At 39.5% G+C, this 15,309-nt stretch overlaps 1 protein-coding gene across 39 annotated transcripts in view; it reads left to right on the forward strand.

The window, feature by feature from the left end:
• Positions 1-15,309, forward strand: part of IFT81 (intraflagellar transport 81) — an 89,896-nt gene that overhangs the window by 35,117 nt on the left and 39,470 nt on the right. For 37 of the 39 annotated variants that reach the window (XR_012420615.1, XR_012420618.1, XR_012420616.1 and 34 more), the window contains one exon: positions 635-781. Coding sequence is in view for 31 of the 39 variants with exons in the window: in XM_065524793.2 (XP_065380865.1) it covers positions 635-781 (147 nt within the window). In the remaining 8 variants the exon portion in view is untranslated. Of the gene's footprint in view, positions 1-634; positions 782-977; positions 1,325-15,309 lie in introns of those variants that run through there. The other 2 variants (XM_074007788.1, XM_074007789.1) reach the window with 1 other exon arrangement.

Here is a 15,309-nt window from a genome sequence, read left to right on the forward strand (position 1 = left end):
TTTGAGTGTTATCTGAGAAGACTTTAATATTTTTCTTTTCCTTCTTTTTTTTTTTTTTTTTTTTTTTCCCGAGACAGAGTCTTGCTCTGTCACCCAGGCTGGAGCCCAGTGGCGTGATCTCAGCTTACTGCAACCTCCACCTCCCGGGTTCAAGCGATTCTCCTGCCTCAGCCTCCTGAGTAACTGGGATTACAGGCGCACACCACCATACCTGGCTAATTTTTGTATTTTTAGTAGAGATGGGGTTTCACCATGTTGGTCAGGCTGGTCTCAAACTCCTGACCTCGTGATCCGCCTGCCTCGGCCTCCCAAAGTGCTGGGATTACAGATTTGAACCACTGCACCTGGCCTAATATTTTTCTTATTAGCACATTTTTGTTTCTCTGCTGATATGTCTTACATTTTCAGAGCTTTGTCTTCCAAAGTGTTTGTAGGTTGGTATTTAATATACGTTGTATGTTCATATTCAGTATAATTGGTGATGATGAGTAGTAGGGCAAGGAGTATTGGTTAGGAGAGACCAAGCTGATATTGAAAATATAACTTGGTAAAATCTAAAAAATAGATAATTTCACAAGATAATAGGAAGCTGTTTGTATATCTTATTATATATTCATATTTAATGCTCAATCAGGCATCTATCATTTCCCGTAAAAAAGAAGCCAAAGCTGAAGAACTTCAGGAGGCCAAGGAGAAGTTAGCCAGCCTAGAGAGAGAAGCATCATTAAAGAGAAATCAGACCCGTGAATTCGATGGTACTGAAGTTTTAAAGGGAGATGAGGTAAGCTGAACCATTTCATGGGACAAGGGTATAAGTATTGTTTTTATGTGAAACTATTAGTGTGTTTGACTTTCTTAGTTTGAATGTTAATATTGGGAAGTTAATCTTATTTTATAAAACTTATTTAAAACTGAATAGTCTTTTTGCAATAATACTGAGATTTTTTTTTTCTTTTTCTTTTTCTTTTCTTTTTGAGATGGAGTTTTACTCTTGTCACCCAGGCTGGAGTGCGATGGCGGGATCTCTGCTCACTGCAACCTCCACTTACCGGGTTCAAGTGATTCTTCTGTCTCAGCCTCCCACATAGCTGGGATTACAGATGCCTGCTACCACGCCCAGCTAATTTTTGTGTTTTTAGTAGAGACAGGGTTTTACCATGTTGGCCAGGCTGGTCTCGAACTCCCGATCTTGGATGATCCGCCTGCCTTGGCCTCCCAAAGTGCTGGGATTACAGGCGTGAGCCATCACACCTGGCCATACTGAGAATTTCTTGATGTAAAATGGCAGATATGTTAGTGATTTTACGAGATACTATATTCCAAATTTTCACTTTTTTTTTTTTTTTTTGAGATGGAGTCTTGCTCTGTCACCCAGGCTGGAGTACAGTGGCGTGATCTTGGCTCACTGCAGTCACCGCCTTCTGGGTTCAAGTGATTCTCCTACCTCAGCCTCGTGAGTAGCTGGGATTACAGGTGGATGCCACCACACCCAGCTAATTTTTGTATTTTTGGTAGAAATGGGGTTTCACCATGTTGGTCAGGCTGGCAAACTCCTGACCTCATGATCTGCCCGCCTCAGCCTCCCAAAGTGCTGGGATTACAGGTGTGAGCCACCGTGGCTGACCCCAAATTTTCATTTCTTAATTAAGTGAATTTATATTGGATTTAATTATTATAAATATTAAATTATAAAAGTGAAAAACATTAGTAGCAAACAGATAATACAAAAATCTATATTTGTTGGTAAATGTATTTCCATAAAGGGCTAAGAAAATATCATTAAGTTATTTTGTCAGTAATGTATACTTGTCTGGTGGGACTGACATGATTAAGATGACCTCATCATAGAGGCTTACAAGTTTAAAAAAATACAATTGTATCTCACATTGCTATATACTTTAAATTTTGAACAATGCTTTAATAGCTTTTGTTTCATTTATCCTTCTGTCAGACTCATAAGATTAGTAGGACAAATAATATTTTTTATAGATGGCTAAACTCAAGCACCAAAAATATAGTTTTCCATCCTCTTTTCATAAAATTAGCCCAGGAATGAATGAATACATGAAGTCAAATATCTTAGCTTGGTGCTTTTTTAGCAAAATAAAGTGATAGGTCATATTTTAATTCCTAAACATTGTCTGGACTTTACCAATTTTTACAGGCTTTTAAATTTTGTATTAGCTATTAGATCTCAGCAAAAGCTATTGTGGAAAGCTACTCTTGTCCAAACCTCATTTTTGACTTTGAAAAGTTGTTGAATCCATACTGTTACAAATTGGCGTGAACCTTCACTGTGCCAAACAAATGAATTGTTCCCATAGTACCACTTTTCTCTGTGGTACTTCTGCTTGTACCCTCCCAATGTGCCTTTTAGCTTGTTGGGGAAGTAGTAGATTCAGGAAGTCAACATGTGATTGAAAAATTCCCTTGGCTTTTAACATCCACTTCCAAATTGTTTTAAGACATGGGAGGGAGTGTTTTAAATGATATTTGGAAGTCAACAGTGTATGCTTCGTGACATCCTTGCTGTCTGGAGAAAAAAAAGATTAATTATGCAGCAATTTCACTTTACAAGAGAGTATGCTACCTCCTGGCATTTTTATCTTTTCTTAAGAAAATGCTGCCTAAATGGCAAAAAATACTAATTGTTATGGCTGTATTTGGCATAAATAGTACTTATAATTCAGTATTAGATGTTCCCTCTGTGGAAATGTGAGGGAAAAAACCTAGTGCCAAGTTATTAGTCTTTATTTTTGAGAAATCATGGTGAACAGGAGAAGGATCTAGTGACAGGAAAAAAAAGCATTCTTTTTTTTAAGGGGAAAAAGATAGCATTTGGAAATGATAATTTTTGAACAATGTCTGGTCGGAAACAGAACAAATCAAGTAAGGTATTTGGCAGTTACCTAAAAGAACAGAAGGTATTGGGGAACATTAAGCATAATTTTATAAAGAACAAATCTTGGTATACCAATTTTATTTTCTACTTTGATAAAGTGATAGGCCATATGGACAAAATAAAAGAAGTTTCTTATATTTAAAATTATATAATACAGCTGGAGGTATAATTCACTGAGGTGCCTGATTTGGTATCACATGGTTCACTGAGGTTTCTGGTTTGATACCACACAGTAATCTCCAAAAAATCATATCCTTTGCCCCCCATCTGTTAACACAGTTGGTGAGAAGGTATTGATAATTAGTGGCATGGTGTTTGGAAAGAACACTATGCCAGGAATCGCACGCAAAATGAGGAAAGGGGGAATCATGTTTATTGAGCACTTTTTATACAAAGCTCTATGCCAGGTACTTTGCAAACAGATACTTTTTTACTTCTTGTAAAAGGTGTTGTTATCATTTCCCTTTCACAGTTGAGTGATGCTCAAGGAGTTTGCAGTTTCACACAACTAGTAAGTGGCCAAGCTAAAACCCAGGACCTCTCCAAGATCTGTTGACCTTGAACAAATTACTTGACCTCCCTGAGGCTTCTCTATCTGTAAAATGGGGCTGATTGCTCTTTATTATCTCTGGGAAAGGCACATGAAATAATAGATGCTAAAGCTTCTGAGAAACTCAAAGGCTCAGTCAACATATAACACCTGGCATCTGAAAGTAATCATTGCCGTGGGTGGTATGTTACTATGTGTGTGAGAGGCAGCATAGTGGAGTGGTGAAGAGTGGCTCTAGAACTTGGTTGTTTGAGTGCAAATCCTGGTTTTGCCACTTACCAGATGGTTGACCTTGGACGAGTTCCTTACCCTCTTTATGCTCAGCTGTAAAATGTGAATGTTTGTAGGATATAACTCCTAAAATTATTTTGAGGATTAATTGAACATGCTTAGAACAGCACTAGGCACATAGTAAATGCTCAGTGTGTTAGTTCTTAGTATTTGTATATTTTTGTCATTCACTTGGATGAAGAATTTGAAAGCTAGAAATAGAGTTTACAGCTTAAAAGGTGAAACTAGTATTTCTCAGACTGGGAGCAATTTAGTGGAAATAAATATGAAATAGTTTCTGTTTAGGAATAAATAATTTACACAAATTTAAGATAGAATAAGATAGCACTAATGAGAGTAATTTTAGCTGCCATTCTCTGAGCAGTTACTGCATGCTCAGTCTTGAAAGCTTAAAAAATACAGCTTTAGTGATGGTTATACAGCAACGTGAATGTACTTAAAGCCACAGAACTGTATACTTGAAAATGGTTAAAGCAGTAAATTTTATGTTATCTCACAATATACCCTAATTCATCCTCTTGGAAAGCCTCTGAAGTAAATATTACCTCCATTTTGTAACCTAAGAAACAGAGACATTGAAATAATTTGCCCAAAGTCACGTAGTTAGCAGGTAAGAGAATATTGCCATCCTAATGGCAATATTTGATTACCAGCAAATGTGAATCCTAAAATTTACCCATTCCAGTAGTGCCTTGGAGACGGCACCATTAGAATGGGTAAATTTTAGGATTCATATTTGACTCTAAAGAGGACTATACTGTGAACAATCATTAATTGGAAGTATTTATTTGTGGGAAATTATATGACAGCCATTTGTTTGGATATAAAACTTTATTCCTTGATTGTCCATATGTAGTTGTTTGATTGATCTTATCTTGGAAAAATTTAGGAACATAACGTGTTAATAAACATAAATGTAACAAGTTCTAGACGTATACAGTGATACAATGATTTATATTCATTTGTCATTTTCTTTTTAGAGGTCCATTAGCAGTTTTTAGTTTGGTGGTGAAGTATACATTTTGATGCTTCCTACTGCCATTAAAGTTAATATTCCAGATGTTACATACTGTCTAAGAGTTTTAGCTCTTCTGATTGCAGATGCTACAGACATTTTTTCTTTACTAGGCCTTTTTATTAGTATTTCATTGGTTTTCCTTATTAGTAAAAGATGAAGTTTCTAGAAGTACTTTCCCTCCATTGTACTTTATCATTTTAACATTTTATTTTCATAAAGTAAGACAGTACACAGGAATAAGCACAGGCATGTATTTATCTCTTACTCTGCCAGAGTCCTGACATAAGTAGGAATTGCTTGAACAGTTGAAATGATCTTCTCAGTGATAAAAGATACATTTTCCTACCCATCCAGTCAATCTTGATTTCTTTCTCTTCATACCAGTATTTGGAAGATGATAGAAACTACACTCTATTAAATGATTACATTTAGTTTAGTAATTACACCCTGCTAACGTAACTGAAAATAAATAGTAATGAATAATCATTTATGCATTTTTAAAAACTGTGTTAGTAATAGGTGATGTGTTGAATTGGCAAACAAAACCTGAATTCTACCACATTATATTTATTATAATCCCATTAATGGCATTTTGTTTAAGCACAGTGCCTCTATCTACCAAGATGATTCTGAACTATAATTCCATCATGTGTTTCAGGTTGACTATTTCTTCCAGCTTTTTGTCATATGCAAACTATTGATGGCTCTACAGCCAGACTGCTAAATCCAACTCCTGGTTCTACTACTTACAAGAAATGGGGTGTCAGGCAAGTCAGCTTAAACCCTCTGTGTGTCTCAGATCCTTTATCTGTAAAAACTGGGAATAGTAATTACAGCCAGGCACAGGCTCACGCCTGTAATTCTACCACTTCAGGAGGCCAAAGTGGGAGGACTGCTTGAGGCCAGGAGTTTAAGACCAGCCTGGGGAACACAGTGAGACCACATCTCTACAAAACAAAACAAAACAAAACAAAAAAAGAAAATTAGCTGGGCATGGTGGCTCGTGCCTGTAGTCCAAGCTTCTCAGGAGGCTGAGGTGGGAGGATCACTCGAGCCTAGGAGTTTCAGGCTGCAGTGAGCCATGATCACACCACTGCACTCTAGCCTGCGTGACAGAGTGAGATCCTGTCTCTGAAAAAAAAAAAAAAGAAAGAAACCTAAATAAAAAAAAAATTGTACTTACAGAGTTGTACAATGACATAAATGAGAATAATGTATATAAGAAGACTAGTATGATATCTGGCACATTGTAATTGCATAATTTAAAAAATTATTATTTATCTAAAATATTGATAATAATAAACAAATTAGGATAAAGGGCAAATCTCCATGGCATTTTTTGTGTGTACATTTCCTCAGAGATGACAGCAATCAAAATATTTTGAGACTATCAATTCAACCAGATTTATATTAAGATATACTTAAAATCCAATATAAAAACCTTTGAGATATAAAAACAGTAAAATATTCCAGCACAATGTGCTGTAATCCCAGCACATTGGGAGGCCAAGACGGGCGGATCACGAGGTGAGGTGATCGAGACCATCCTGGCTAACACGGTGAAACCCCGTCTCTACTAAAAAATACAAAAAACTAGCCGGGCGAGGTGGCGGGCGCCTGTAGTCCCAGCTACTCGGGAGGCTGAGGCAGGAGAATGGCGTAAACCCGGGAGGCGGAGCTTGCAGTGAGCTGAGATCGTGCCGCTGCACTCCAGCCTGGGCCACAGAGCGAGCCTCCGTCTCAAAAAAAAAAAAAAAAAAAAAAAAGAGACAGTCATGCCAGAGTCCCATGTGAGCGTGACTAAAATGGATGAAAAGTCTGGAAACTTTTCATATCAATAATTGATTATGTATTAACTGAAACAAAAGACTAGAGAAAGACACAGTGGGAATTGATTATGTATTAAGGAATAAAAGACTGAAGAACGACATAATAAATAGTTAAAGGATTATGAAAAAGATGGTGTTCAGAAAAAAATTAACATGCAGGCCTGAGACTGCTATCCCTAGAAAGGTCTGCTTGCAAAGTTGGCCCTTGGCTGGCATCTGGGGGAACTTGGTTCTTGGATGGATTCCTGCCATTCGCTGATAAGAATGGCTCACCTTGCCTAAAGTATATGAAGAGTGTGGTTTACGTCGAGTTCCTGCTTGCCTTTCCTTCCTCCCTCTCTCCCTCCCTGCCTGCCTCCCTCTCTCCCTCCCTGCCTGCCTGCCTCCCTCCCTCCCTCCCTTCCTTCCTTCCTTCCTTCGTTCTTTCTCTCTCTCTCTTTCTTTTTCTCTCTCTCTCTCTCTCCTCTTCCTGGAATATTGGTACAGGGTAGGCAGAATGTGCCTAGATGATCAGCTCCTAGTAAAAACCCTGGGAACTAAGTCTCCAATGAGCCTCCCTGATCATTTCATGTGTGTTGTTACAACTCATCGCTGGAGGAATTAATTATGCCCTTTGTGACTGCAGTGGGAGACAACTTTTAGAAGTTTGCACCTGGTTTCCTCCAGATTTCACCCCATGTGCCTTTTCCCTCTGCTGATTTTGCTTGGTATTCAGTGTAATAAATCATAGCCAAGAGTATGACTGTATGCTTTGAGTCCTCCCAGTGAATCACTGAATCTAGAGATGATCTTGGGGACCCCTGACACAGATGGATTAGTGGTTTTTGTTTGTTTGTTTGTTTATGAGAAAGCCAAATTAGGATCAACGAATGGTGATTAGAATGAAATATTTGATTGACTAGAGAAAAATGTCTACCACTTGAGCTTTCTTCAGTAATGGAGCAGGCTGACAGTCTCACTCTGTTACTCAGGCTGGAGTGCACTGGCATGATTTCAGCTCACTGCAACCTCCGCCTCCCAGGTTCAAGCGATTCTCATGCCTCAGCCTCCCAAGTGTCTGGGATTACAGGCGCCCACCACCATGCTCGGCTACATTTTGTATTTTTGGTACAGACGGAGCTTCACCATGTTAGCCAGACTGGTCTTGAACTCCTGACCTCAAGCAATCTGCCCACCTCGGCCTCCCAAAGTGCTGGGATCACAGGCTTGAGCCAGCTCACCCAGCCCAGATAAGGGACATTTTTGAAGTAATGTGTGCAGTAAGTAGAAGAACATTGGAGATCAGTATTTTGGGTGTTTTAATTTTTTTTTTTTTTTTTTTTGAGACAGAGTCTTGCTCTGTCACCCAGGCTGGAGTGCAGTGGCGCTATCTTGGCTCACTGCAAGCTCTGCCTCCTGGGTTCACGCCATTCTCCTGCCTCAGCCTCCTGAGTAGCTGGGACTGTAGGCGCCTGCCACCACGCCCAGCTAATTTTTTTGTATTTTTAGTAGAGACAGGGTTTCACCATGTTAGCGGGGATGGTCTTGATCTCCTGACCTTGGGATCTGCCCGCCTCGACCTCCCAAAGTGCTGGGATTACAGGCGTGAGCCACCCCGTGTGGCTGGGTTTTTTAATCTTAAAAAATCTGATTATGCCAGGTGTGGTGGTTCATGCCTGTATTATTTTTTAAATACCTGGTGGGAAACTTAAATTTGCCATTTAATCTGGTAGCCTTCAGCTACCTCTTTTGGTATGATTTTTGCTGTTTCATAGGCAGCAATCTAAGCTTGAAGACTTTCTCTCACTTACTGGAAGAACAAAGAATAGAACATGTGCCTCTTGTAGTAGTGCCAGTAGCTAGTGATTTTACCATCTTAGTCACCTTGATCTCTCTGATTCTCTGCTTTCATAATTTGAAAAAGCAAACAAAAAACCAGTCCCAATGATATACAGTACTAGTGCCCTTCCCAAAGTGATCATTTGTATGAATGCATGCCTTTGGGATCTGAATTTTTTTTTTTTTTTTGAGGCGGAGTCTCTCTCTGTCGCCCAGGCTGGAGTGCTGTGGCCGGATCTCAGCTCACTGCAAGCTCCGCCTCCCGGGTTCCCGCCATTCTCCTGCCTCAGCCTCCCGAGTAGCTGGGACTACAGGCGCCCGCCACCTCGCCCGGCTAGTTTTTTGTATTTTTTAGTAGAGACGGGGTTTCACCGTGTTAGCCAGGATGGTCTCGATCGCCTCACCTCGTGATCCGCCCGTCTCGGCCTCCCAAAGTGCTGGGATTACAGGCTTGAGCCACCGCGCCCGGCCCCGAATTTTTTTTTATAGCAACAAATGAACCTCTGGTTAAGGTTCCATTGGAACTCATGCAATGAAAGGTCACCCCTGGTTTATGGTGTATGGGTGTATTATAGTCCATTGTGTTTTCTCCCCTGACCATTACAAGAAGCTCAGCTGTTTTGCAGTTATAGCTACTTTTAAAATATGCTTGGTCAAGTAATATTTATAAGCAGCTTTAGAAAGGGCCAGCCAATTCATTCTACAGCTACTGACAGAAATCCTAGAGCTAAATTGGAAAGATTATGAAATCTTCTTAAAATACTTCAAAGAGAAGCACATTGAAGATAAGGGAATCCTGGCAAGATGTGCTGCAGCTGTCAGGTCCTGAAAAATTAGGAATCAAATTTTGACACTTGTAATTGAATCATCCACCCTTCTAAGTGAGCCCAGGCAAACCTGTGATATTTTTAGAACCTTTCAAATCACATTGTACTCTTTAGAGTTCATAGCAGGACCTGAGGCCCCTGAAATTTCCCAAGAGATGGAACAAAACAGAATCAAATAAATTTGGCTCAGTTCACTGTAATAGAAGTGTAGTGCATTATGCATGCAGTCTAGGTAATGCCACACTTTTAACCCCAAATTTTAAAACTTTTCATGGATTTTTTTTTTCTGGATAATTAACTGCTTGGACAGCAGTCGAAGCACCCATTAGAGATAGTAACAGCTGTGTGGTGGTGATTTGATTTATAATAGAAGCACAGAGACCTTGGATTGTGTGACTGTGCTCTACAGATGGATGTTCCTGTGTCACAAATTTCATTTAATACAGATTTCTACCCACATATATCATATTGATTATTACAGACTCTCTTAAAAGATTGAGCAGTTAACTAGCCACTACCATATGTAGATAATTACATTGCTTATGCTTGACTTGGTGAGATTTTCTAATTTACAGTTGAAAATGTGCCACTAACAGGTTAGAAAAGGTTAGGATAGTATTTGTATGTGTGTTTATATGGCACTAGTTGTGATGGGTGGTTTAAAAAGACTGTCATTTTAGCAGATTACAAAGGCTGCTTTGAAACATTTTCTCTTGCCTTAAAACAAACAGCAACTCTGAGACCAGACTTCAGGGAATCCAAATAATTTATTGGAGCGTGACATGATGGCCTTTTCAGGTTTTCTTCAAGTCAGAAGTTCTGTCTAGAGCACAAGACACTGACAAATGAGCAGAAAGACTGTGGCCTTTGTGTATATTCATGCCACTCCTAAACAGTTGGTTCTATCTCATCTCATGCCTAACTCCCTTGAGCCAATTCCTGTAGTTGTCTATGCTTATACATCATTTGATGAAATATCTGACAAAGATGTGATTTAATTAAGAAATGGAAAATAGCCTGGATGTTGTACTAACAGTATTTGAAAAGTGTTCATTCTAGTTATTTTTTTCTAACTTACTGAACTTTGGTAAGTAGTATTAATTTCTCTATGGGTTCCTAGTGCTTTTTTATTTTAAAAAATGGCTCTGGCTGGACGCAGTGGCTGATGCCTGTAATTCCAGCACTTTGGGAGGTCAAGGCAGGAGGATCACCTGAGGTCAGGCGTTCTAGACCAGCCTGGCCAACATGGTGAAACCCTGTCTCCACTAAAAATACAAAAATTAGGCCAGGTGCGGTGGCTCACGCCTGTAATCCCAGCACTTTGGGAGGCCAAGGCAGGTAGATCACGAGGTCAGGAGATCAAGACCATCCTGGCTAACACGGTGAAAACCCATCTCTACTAAAAATACAAAAAAATTACCCAGGCATGGTGGCAGATGCCTACAGTCCCAGCTACTCGGGAGGCTCAGGCAGGAGAATGGCATGAACCTGGGAGGCAGAGCTTGCAGTGAGCCAAGATCACGCCACTGCACTCCAGCCTGGGCGACAGAGCAAGACTCCATCTCAAAAAAAAAAAAAAAAAAAAAAAAAAAAATTAGCCGGGTCTGGTAGCTTGCCTGTAATCCCAGCTACTCGGGAGGCTGAGGCTAGAGAATCGCTTGAACCTGGGAGGTGGAGGTTGCAGTGACTCGAGATTGTGCCATTGCATTCTAGTCTGGGAGACAAGAGCAAGACTCCGTCTCAGAAAAAAAAAAAAAAAATGGCTTTGTGGTTCTTAAACAATATAAAGTGCTTATTATATGATAGTCTTTTTTTTTAAATTTATTTATTATTATTATACTTTAAGTTGTAGGGTACATGTGCATAACGTGCAGGTTTGTTACATATGTATACTTGTGCCATGTTGGTGTGCTGCACCTATCAACTCATCATTTACATCAGGTATAACTCCCAATGCAATCCCTCCCCTCTCCCTATATGATAGTCTTAAGTCTTCACAGCTAATTACTTTGAAAATCATTTTCATGCCAGATATTGAGGGAGAAAATTTACAGTAGGAGCAGCAATTCTTGTTTCACATAAATATCTAGAATGATGCCTGGAATCCATTAATTCTTTTGAGTTTTCTGATAAGCGAAAAACATTTATAAATGGTTACATTCTTAGAGAAATAAACTGCCTATCCATTACAGAAGCTAGCTCAGATTCTGATCATTACTCTTAAAGGTTGTAAAACATATTAAATACACAAAAGGAAAAAGAACATCTGTCAGTTTCCATTTTGATCACAAGGGAGCCGAGTCTTTAAAATTGATCCTGAAGCCAGAAGCTAGCACTGTAAAGCATTAGTCCATTACAAAAGAGATAAAGATTAGAGTTTCACACAACTGAGTACTCTCTCAGCACCTGCTAGCATAAATCACAAAGTATTAATCTTATTTGATCTCAGCATTTAAAATGATGGCTGCTCTTTCATAGAAGACTAACAGATTACAAATGTATATGGGTATAAATACATGGGTATTTGTACAAATGTATATGGGTAGTAATAGCTGCCATAATGGGCTTTCCTGCCCAGTGGCAAGCTTTGTAGTTCACTTTACTGACAAATTCGTTTGGTTTACCTGTTAACGATACACTATGGGAAGGTTTTTCCTTAATGTTCTAAGAATTTGTTGCTTACCTCCTATGCCTTTAAAAATTATTTTTTTCATTTATAGGCAAAGGTGACTGGCTGAGAGTTCTTTATAATATCTTGCCCAGCTACAGCAAAGGTTGAGTGGATTAATATCTTGGCACACCTGCAATGTTTGTGGCACGTGTGTGTACTGGAGCATACCCCATTTAGGAAGCTCTGCTCCGGAGCAGTGCTACTGAAAGTGTGGTCTGTAGACTAGTTTCAGTTCAGAGACTGTTAGTTTCTTCTAATCTGCAGCCATATAAATTGAGAGGAAACATTTAGAAACCCTTATAGTCATTTGACCTCAGTATTTTCATTATTTTACAAAAATATCCGATGAACAAATGTTTAGAAATTTTTTTAAAAACTGGTCCTTTATCCTTAACAGATAGTTTGAGAAGTCCTGCTACTCGTAGAAGTGGAGTTGGTGAGCCATAGAATATGTACAGTTTCTACTTCAGTAGACAAGCCAAGTTGTTTTCCAGACTGTTGCTCTAAATTACATATCTCGCTCTCTACTTCCTCCACATCATCACCAACACTTGATATTGAAAGATTTTTTTATTTTTGCCAATTGGGTAGGTGTGAAAATGGCATCTCATTGTTGTCTTAATTTTTTTTTTTTTTTAGATGGAGTCTCTCTCTGTTGCCCAGTATCTTCTCTGGCTTTGAGAAATTTGGCTCCCTTTTTCTATATTGCATTTATTTATTTGCTCAATCAGTTAACTTGCTTGTTTGCTCGATTTAAACAATCTATCAACTACTCCGGCCTCCTTCTTTACACACCAATTCTGTGCCCCTATCCCACCAACCACATTTTAACCCTCTGTGTCTATATTCCCCATGACTCCTCGCTCACCCCTCTGTGTCCTCAGCTGCCAGGCCTGCTAGCCTATGTCTCTGTGTGTTTCCTCAGCCCCTAACCCCATCATTGCATATCCTTAGCCATTCAGCCTTTTGATCTGTACTTCCATTAACTCCCCCTACTCCCCTGTGTCCCCAGTCACCAAGCTCCTGGTCCACACCTCTAATACAACTTCCCAAGTCCCCTCATTTCCCAGTATCCTCGACCTCTGAACCCTGTACCCCGCCATGCCTCTATGCAGCTCCCCAACCTTACTGGTACCTTCATGCAGCTCTCTTATCTACTGCCCACCTCTCCAGCCACCATTTTGACCCCTGTGAACCAGGAATGGAAGGGAAGAGGAGGGCAATTTTTACCCTTACTCTCATCTGAGTGTACAGCAGAGTTTACCAGAGGCTTCACAAATGATCAGGCCATTGCTCTGGCAGCTAATGGAATTAGTACTTGTGTTTTATAAGTCTGAAGATTTAGCTTCAATGTGTTCATCAGTTTTGGTTTTTGTATGACATTGAAGATTCAGAAATAACCTAAAATCCAAATGATAATTAAAAGAAACCACGAATGGAAGAAAAAACATTGATAATGTGTTTTCTTTGTTCTAATTAATTGTGGAATAGTAGAGCTCTTAGAATGCTTTGATGGCTACCTATTGCTTAATCATATGTAACTGATTAATCTGACCTAGACTACTCTTCCATTAGGTATTATATATAATGAATATCAAATAATAACCAATCAGCATAAAGCACACTCAGTAATTTGTAGGTTTGTTCTTTCATCAGAAACATTTATAGCTTTCAGCTTTTAAAAATAGTTCTGGAGCACAGCAAGATAGAGAAGGGGAAAATTGGCCTCTATATTACAGAGGATAGCAGATGAACAGGGTTGATTTCATTTTGGGCACTTTGCCTAGGACACTTTTAATAGCATATATAGTTACTCTAGGGATTCTGAATCTGTGGTTATGTCAGGCTTACACATTTATTCTTTAAAAGGAAAATTTGCAAGTTATTAGACTTCAGGTACATTAGTATGACTTAATTTTTTAATTTTTAAAGAAGTTTCTATAATGCAGTTATTGAAAATTTGTGGTGTGAGGGCTGGATTCCTTAATATTAAAACTAACCTAATCATGGATAGAAAAATATTTTAAACTTTCTTCTTCTAAAACACAGTGTGTTCCTCAGTTCTTTCAAAAATTTTTGTTTGTTTTTGTTTGGTTTGTTTGTTTTTGTTTTGTTTGTTTGTTTTTTTGAGATAGAATCTCGCTCTGTCACCCAGGCTGGAGTGCACTGGCACTATCTCAGCTCACTGCAACCCCCGCTTCCCAGGTTCAAGCGATTCTCTTGCCTCAGCCTCCCGAGTAGCTGGGATTACAGGCACACACCACCACGCCTGGCTAATTTTTTATATTTTTAGTAGAGATGAGGTTTCGCCACGTTGCCCAGGCTGGTCTCAAACTCCTGAGCTCACACAGTCCCCCCACCTCAGCCTCCCAAAGTGCTGGGATTACAGGTGTGAGCCACCGCACCTGGCCAACTCTTTCAAAGTTTAAGTCAAGTTTAAAAGATGTCTAAACTAGGAATTGGAAGTTTATTTAATGTGAAGAATTTTTAATCTTAATATTTTAAAGGAATGTTTGTATACTCAGGAATCAAGTATTTTAGAAAAAAAATTAAATTTTAGAGATGCTGTACTTTCTATTTTACTACTTTATAAGTTAGAATTATTGACCTTAGAATTTGCTTTAAAAATTGGAAGGAAAAGCCAGGCACAGTGGCTCATGCCTGTAATCCTAGCACTTTGGGAGGCCAAAGTGGGCGGATCACCTGAGGTCAGGAGTTCGAGACCAGCCTGGCCAACATGGTGAAACCCCATCTCTACTAAAAATGCAAAAATTAGCCAGGCATGGTGGTGCATGCCTGTAATCCCAGCTACCCGGGAGGCCGAGGCAGGAAAATCGCTGGAACCCTGGAGGCAGAGGCTGCAGTGAGCCAAGATCGTGACACTGCACTCCAGCCTGGGTGAGAAAGCAAGACTTAAGAAAAAAAAAATTGGAAGGAAAAATACCAATATGGGCTGGGCACAGTTGCTCATGCCTGTAATCCCAGCCCTTTGGGAGGCCAAGGTGAGTGGATCACCTGACGTCAGGAGCGAGAGACCAGCCTGGCGTGGTAGCAGGCACCTGTAATCCCAGCTACTTGGGAGGCTGAGGCAGGAGATTCGCTTGAACCTGGGAGGTGGAGGTTGCAGTGAGGGGAGATTGCGCCGCTGCACTCCAGCCTTTGAGACAAGAGCAAGACTCCATCTCAAAAAAAGAAAAATAACAATATGGTAATAGAGCTTGTGTTGGGATAGTGGCTTTGAGTGAACTTTTCCTTTTTTCTGTTTTCCAAAATTTCAACAATATGTTCATTACTTTTATTATTTATAAAATTATTTATTAACTATCCCCCAAAATTAGCTTTAAGAAGCAGTGGACATTAAAAAGGCTAAGATTCTTTTTTTTTTTTTTTTTTTTTTGAGACG

The sequence above is a fragment of the Macaca fascicularis genome, chromosome 11 (assembly GCF_037993035.2).
Source record: "Macaca fascicularis isolate 582-1 chromosome 11, T2T-MFA8v1.1".
Taxonomy (NCBI): Eukaryota; Metazoa; Chordata; class Mammalia; order Primates; family Cercopithecidae; genus Macaca; species Macaca fascicularis.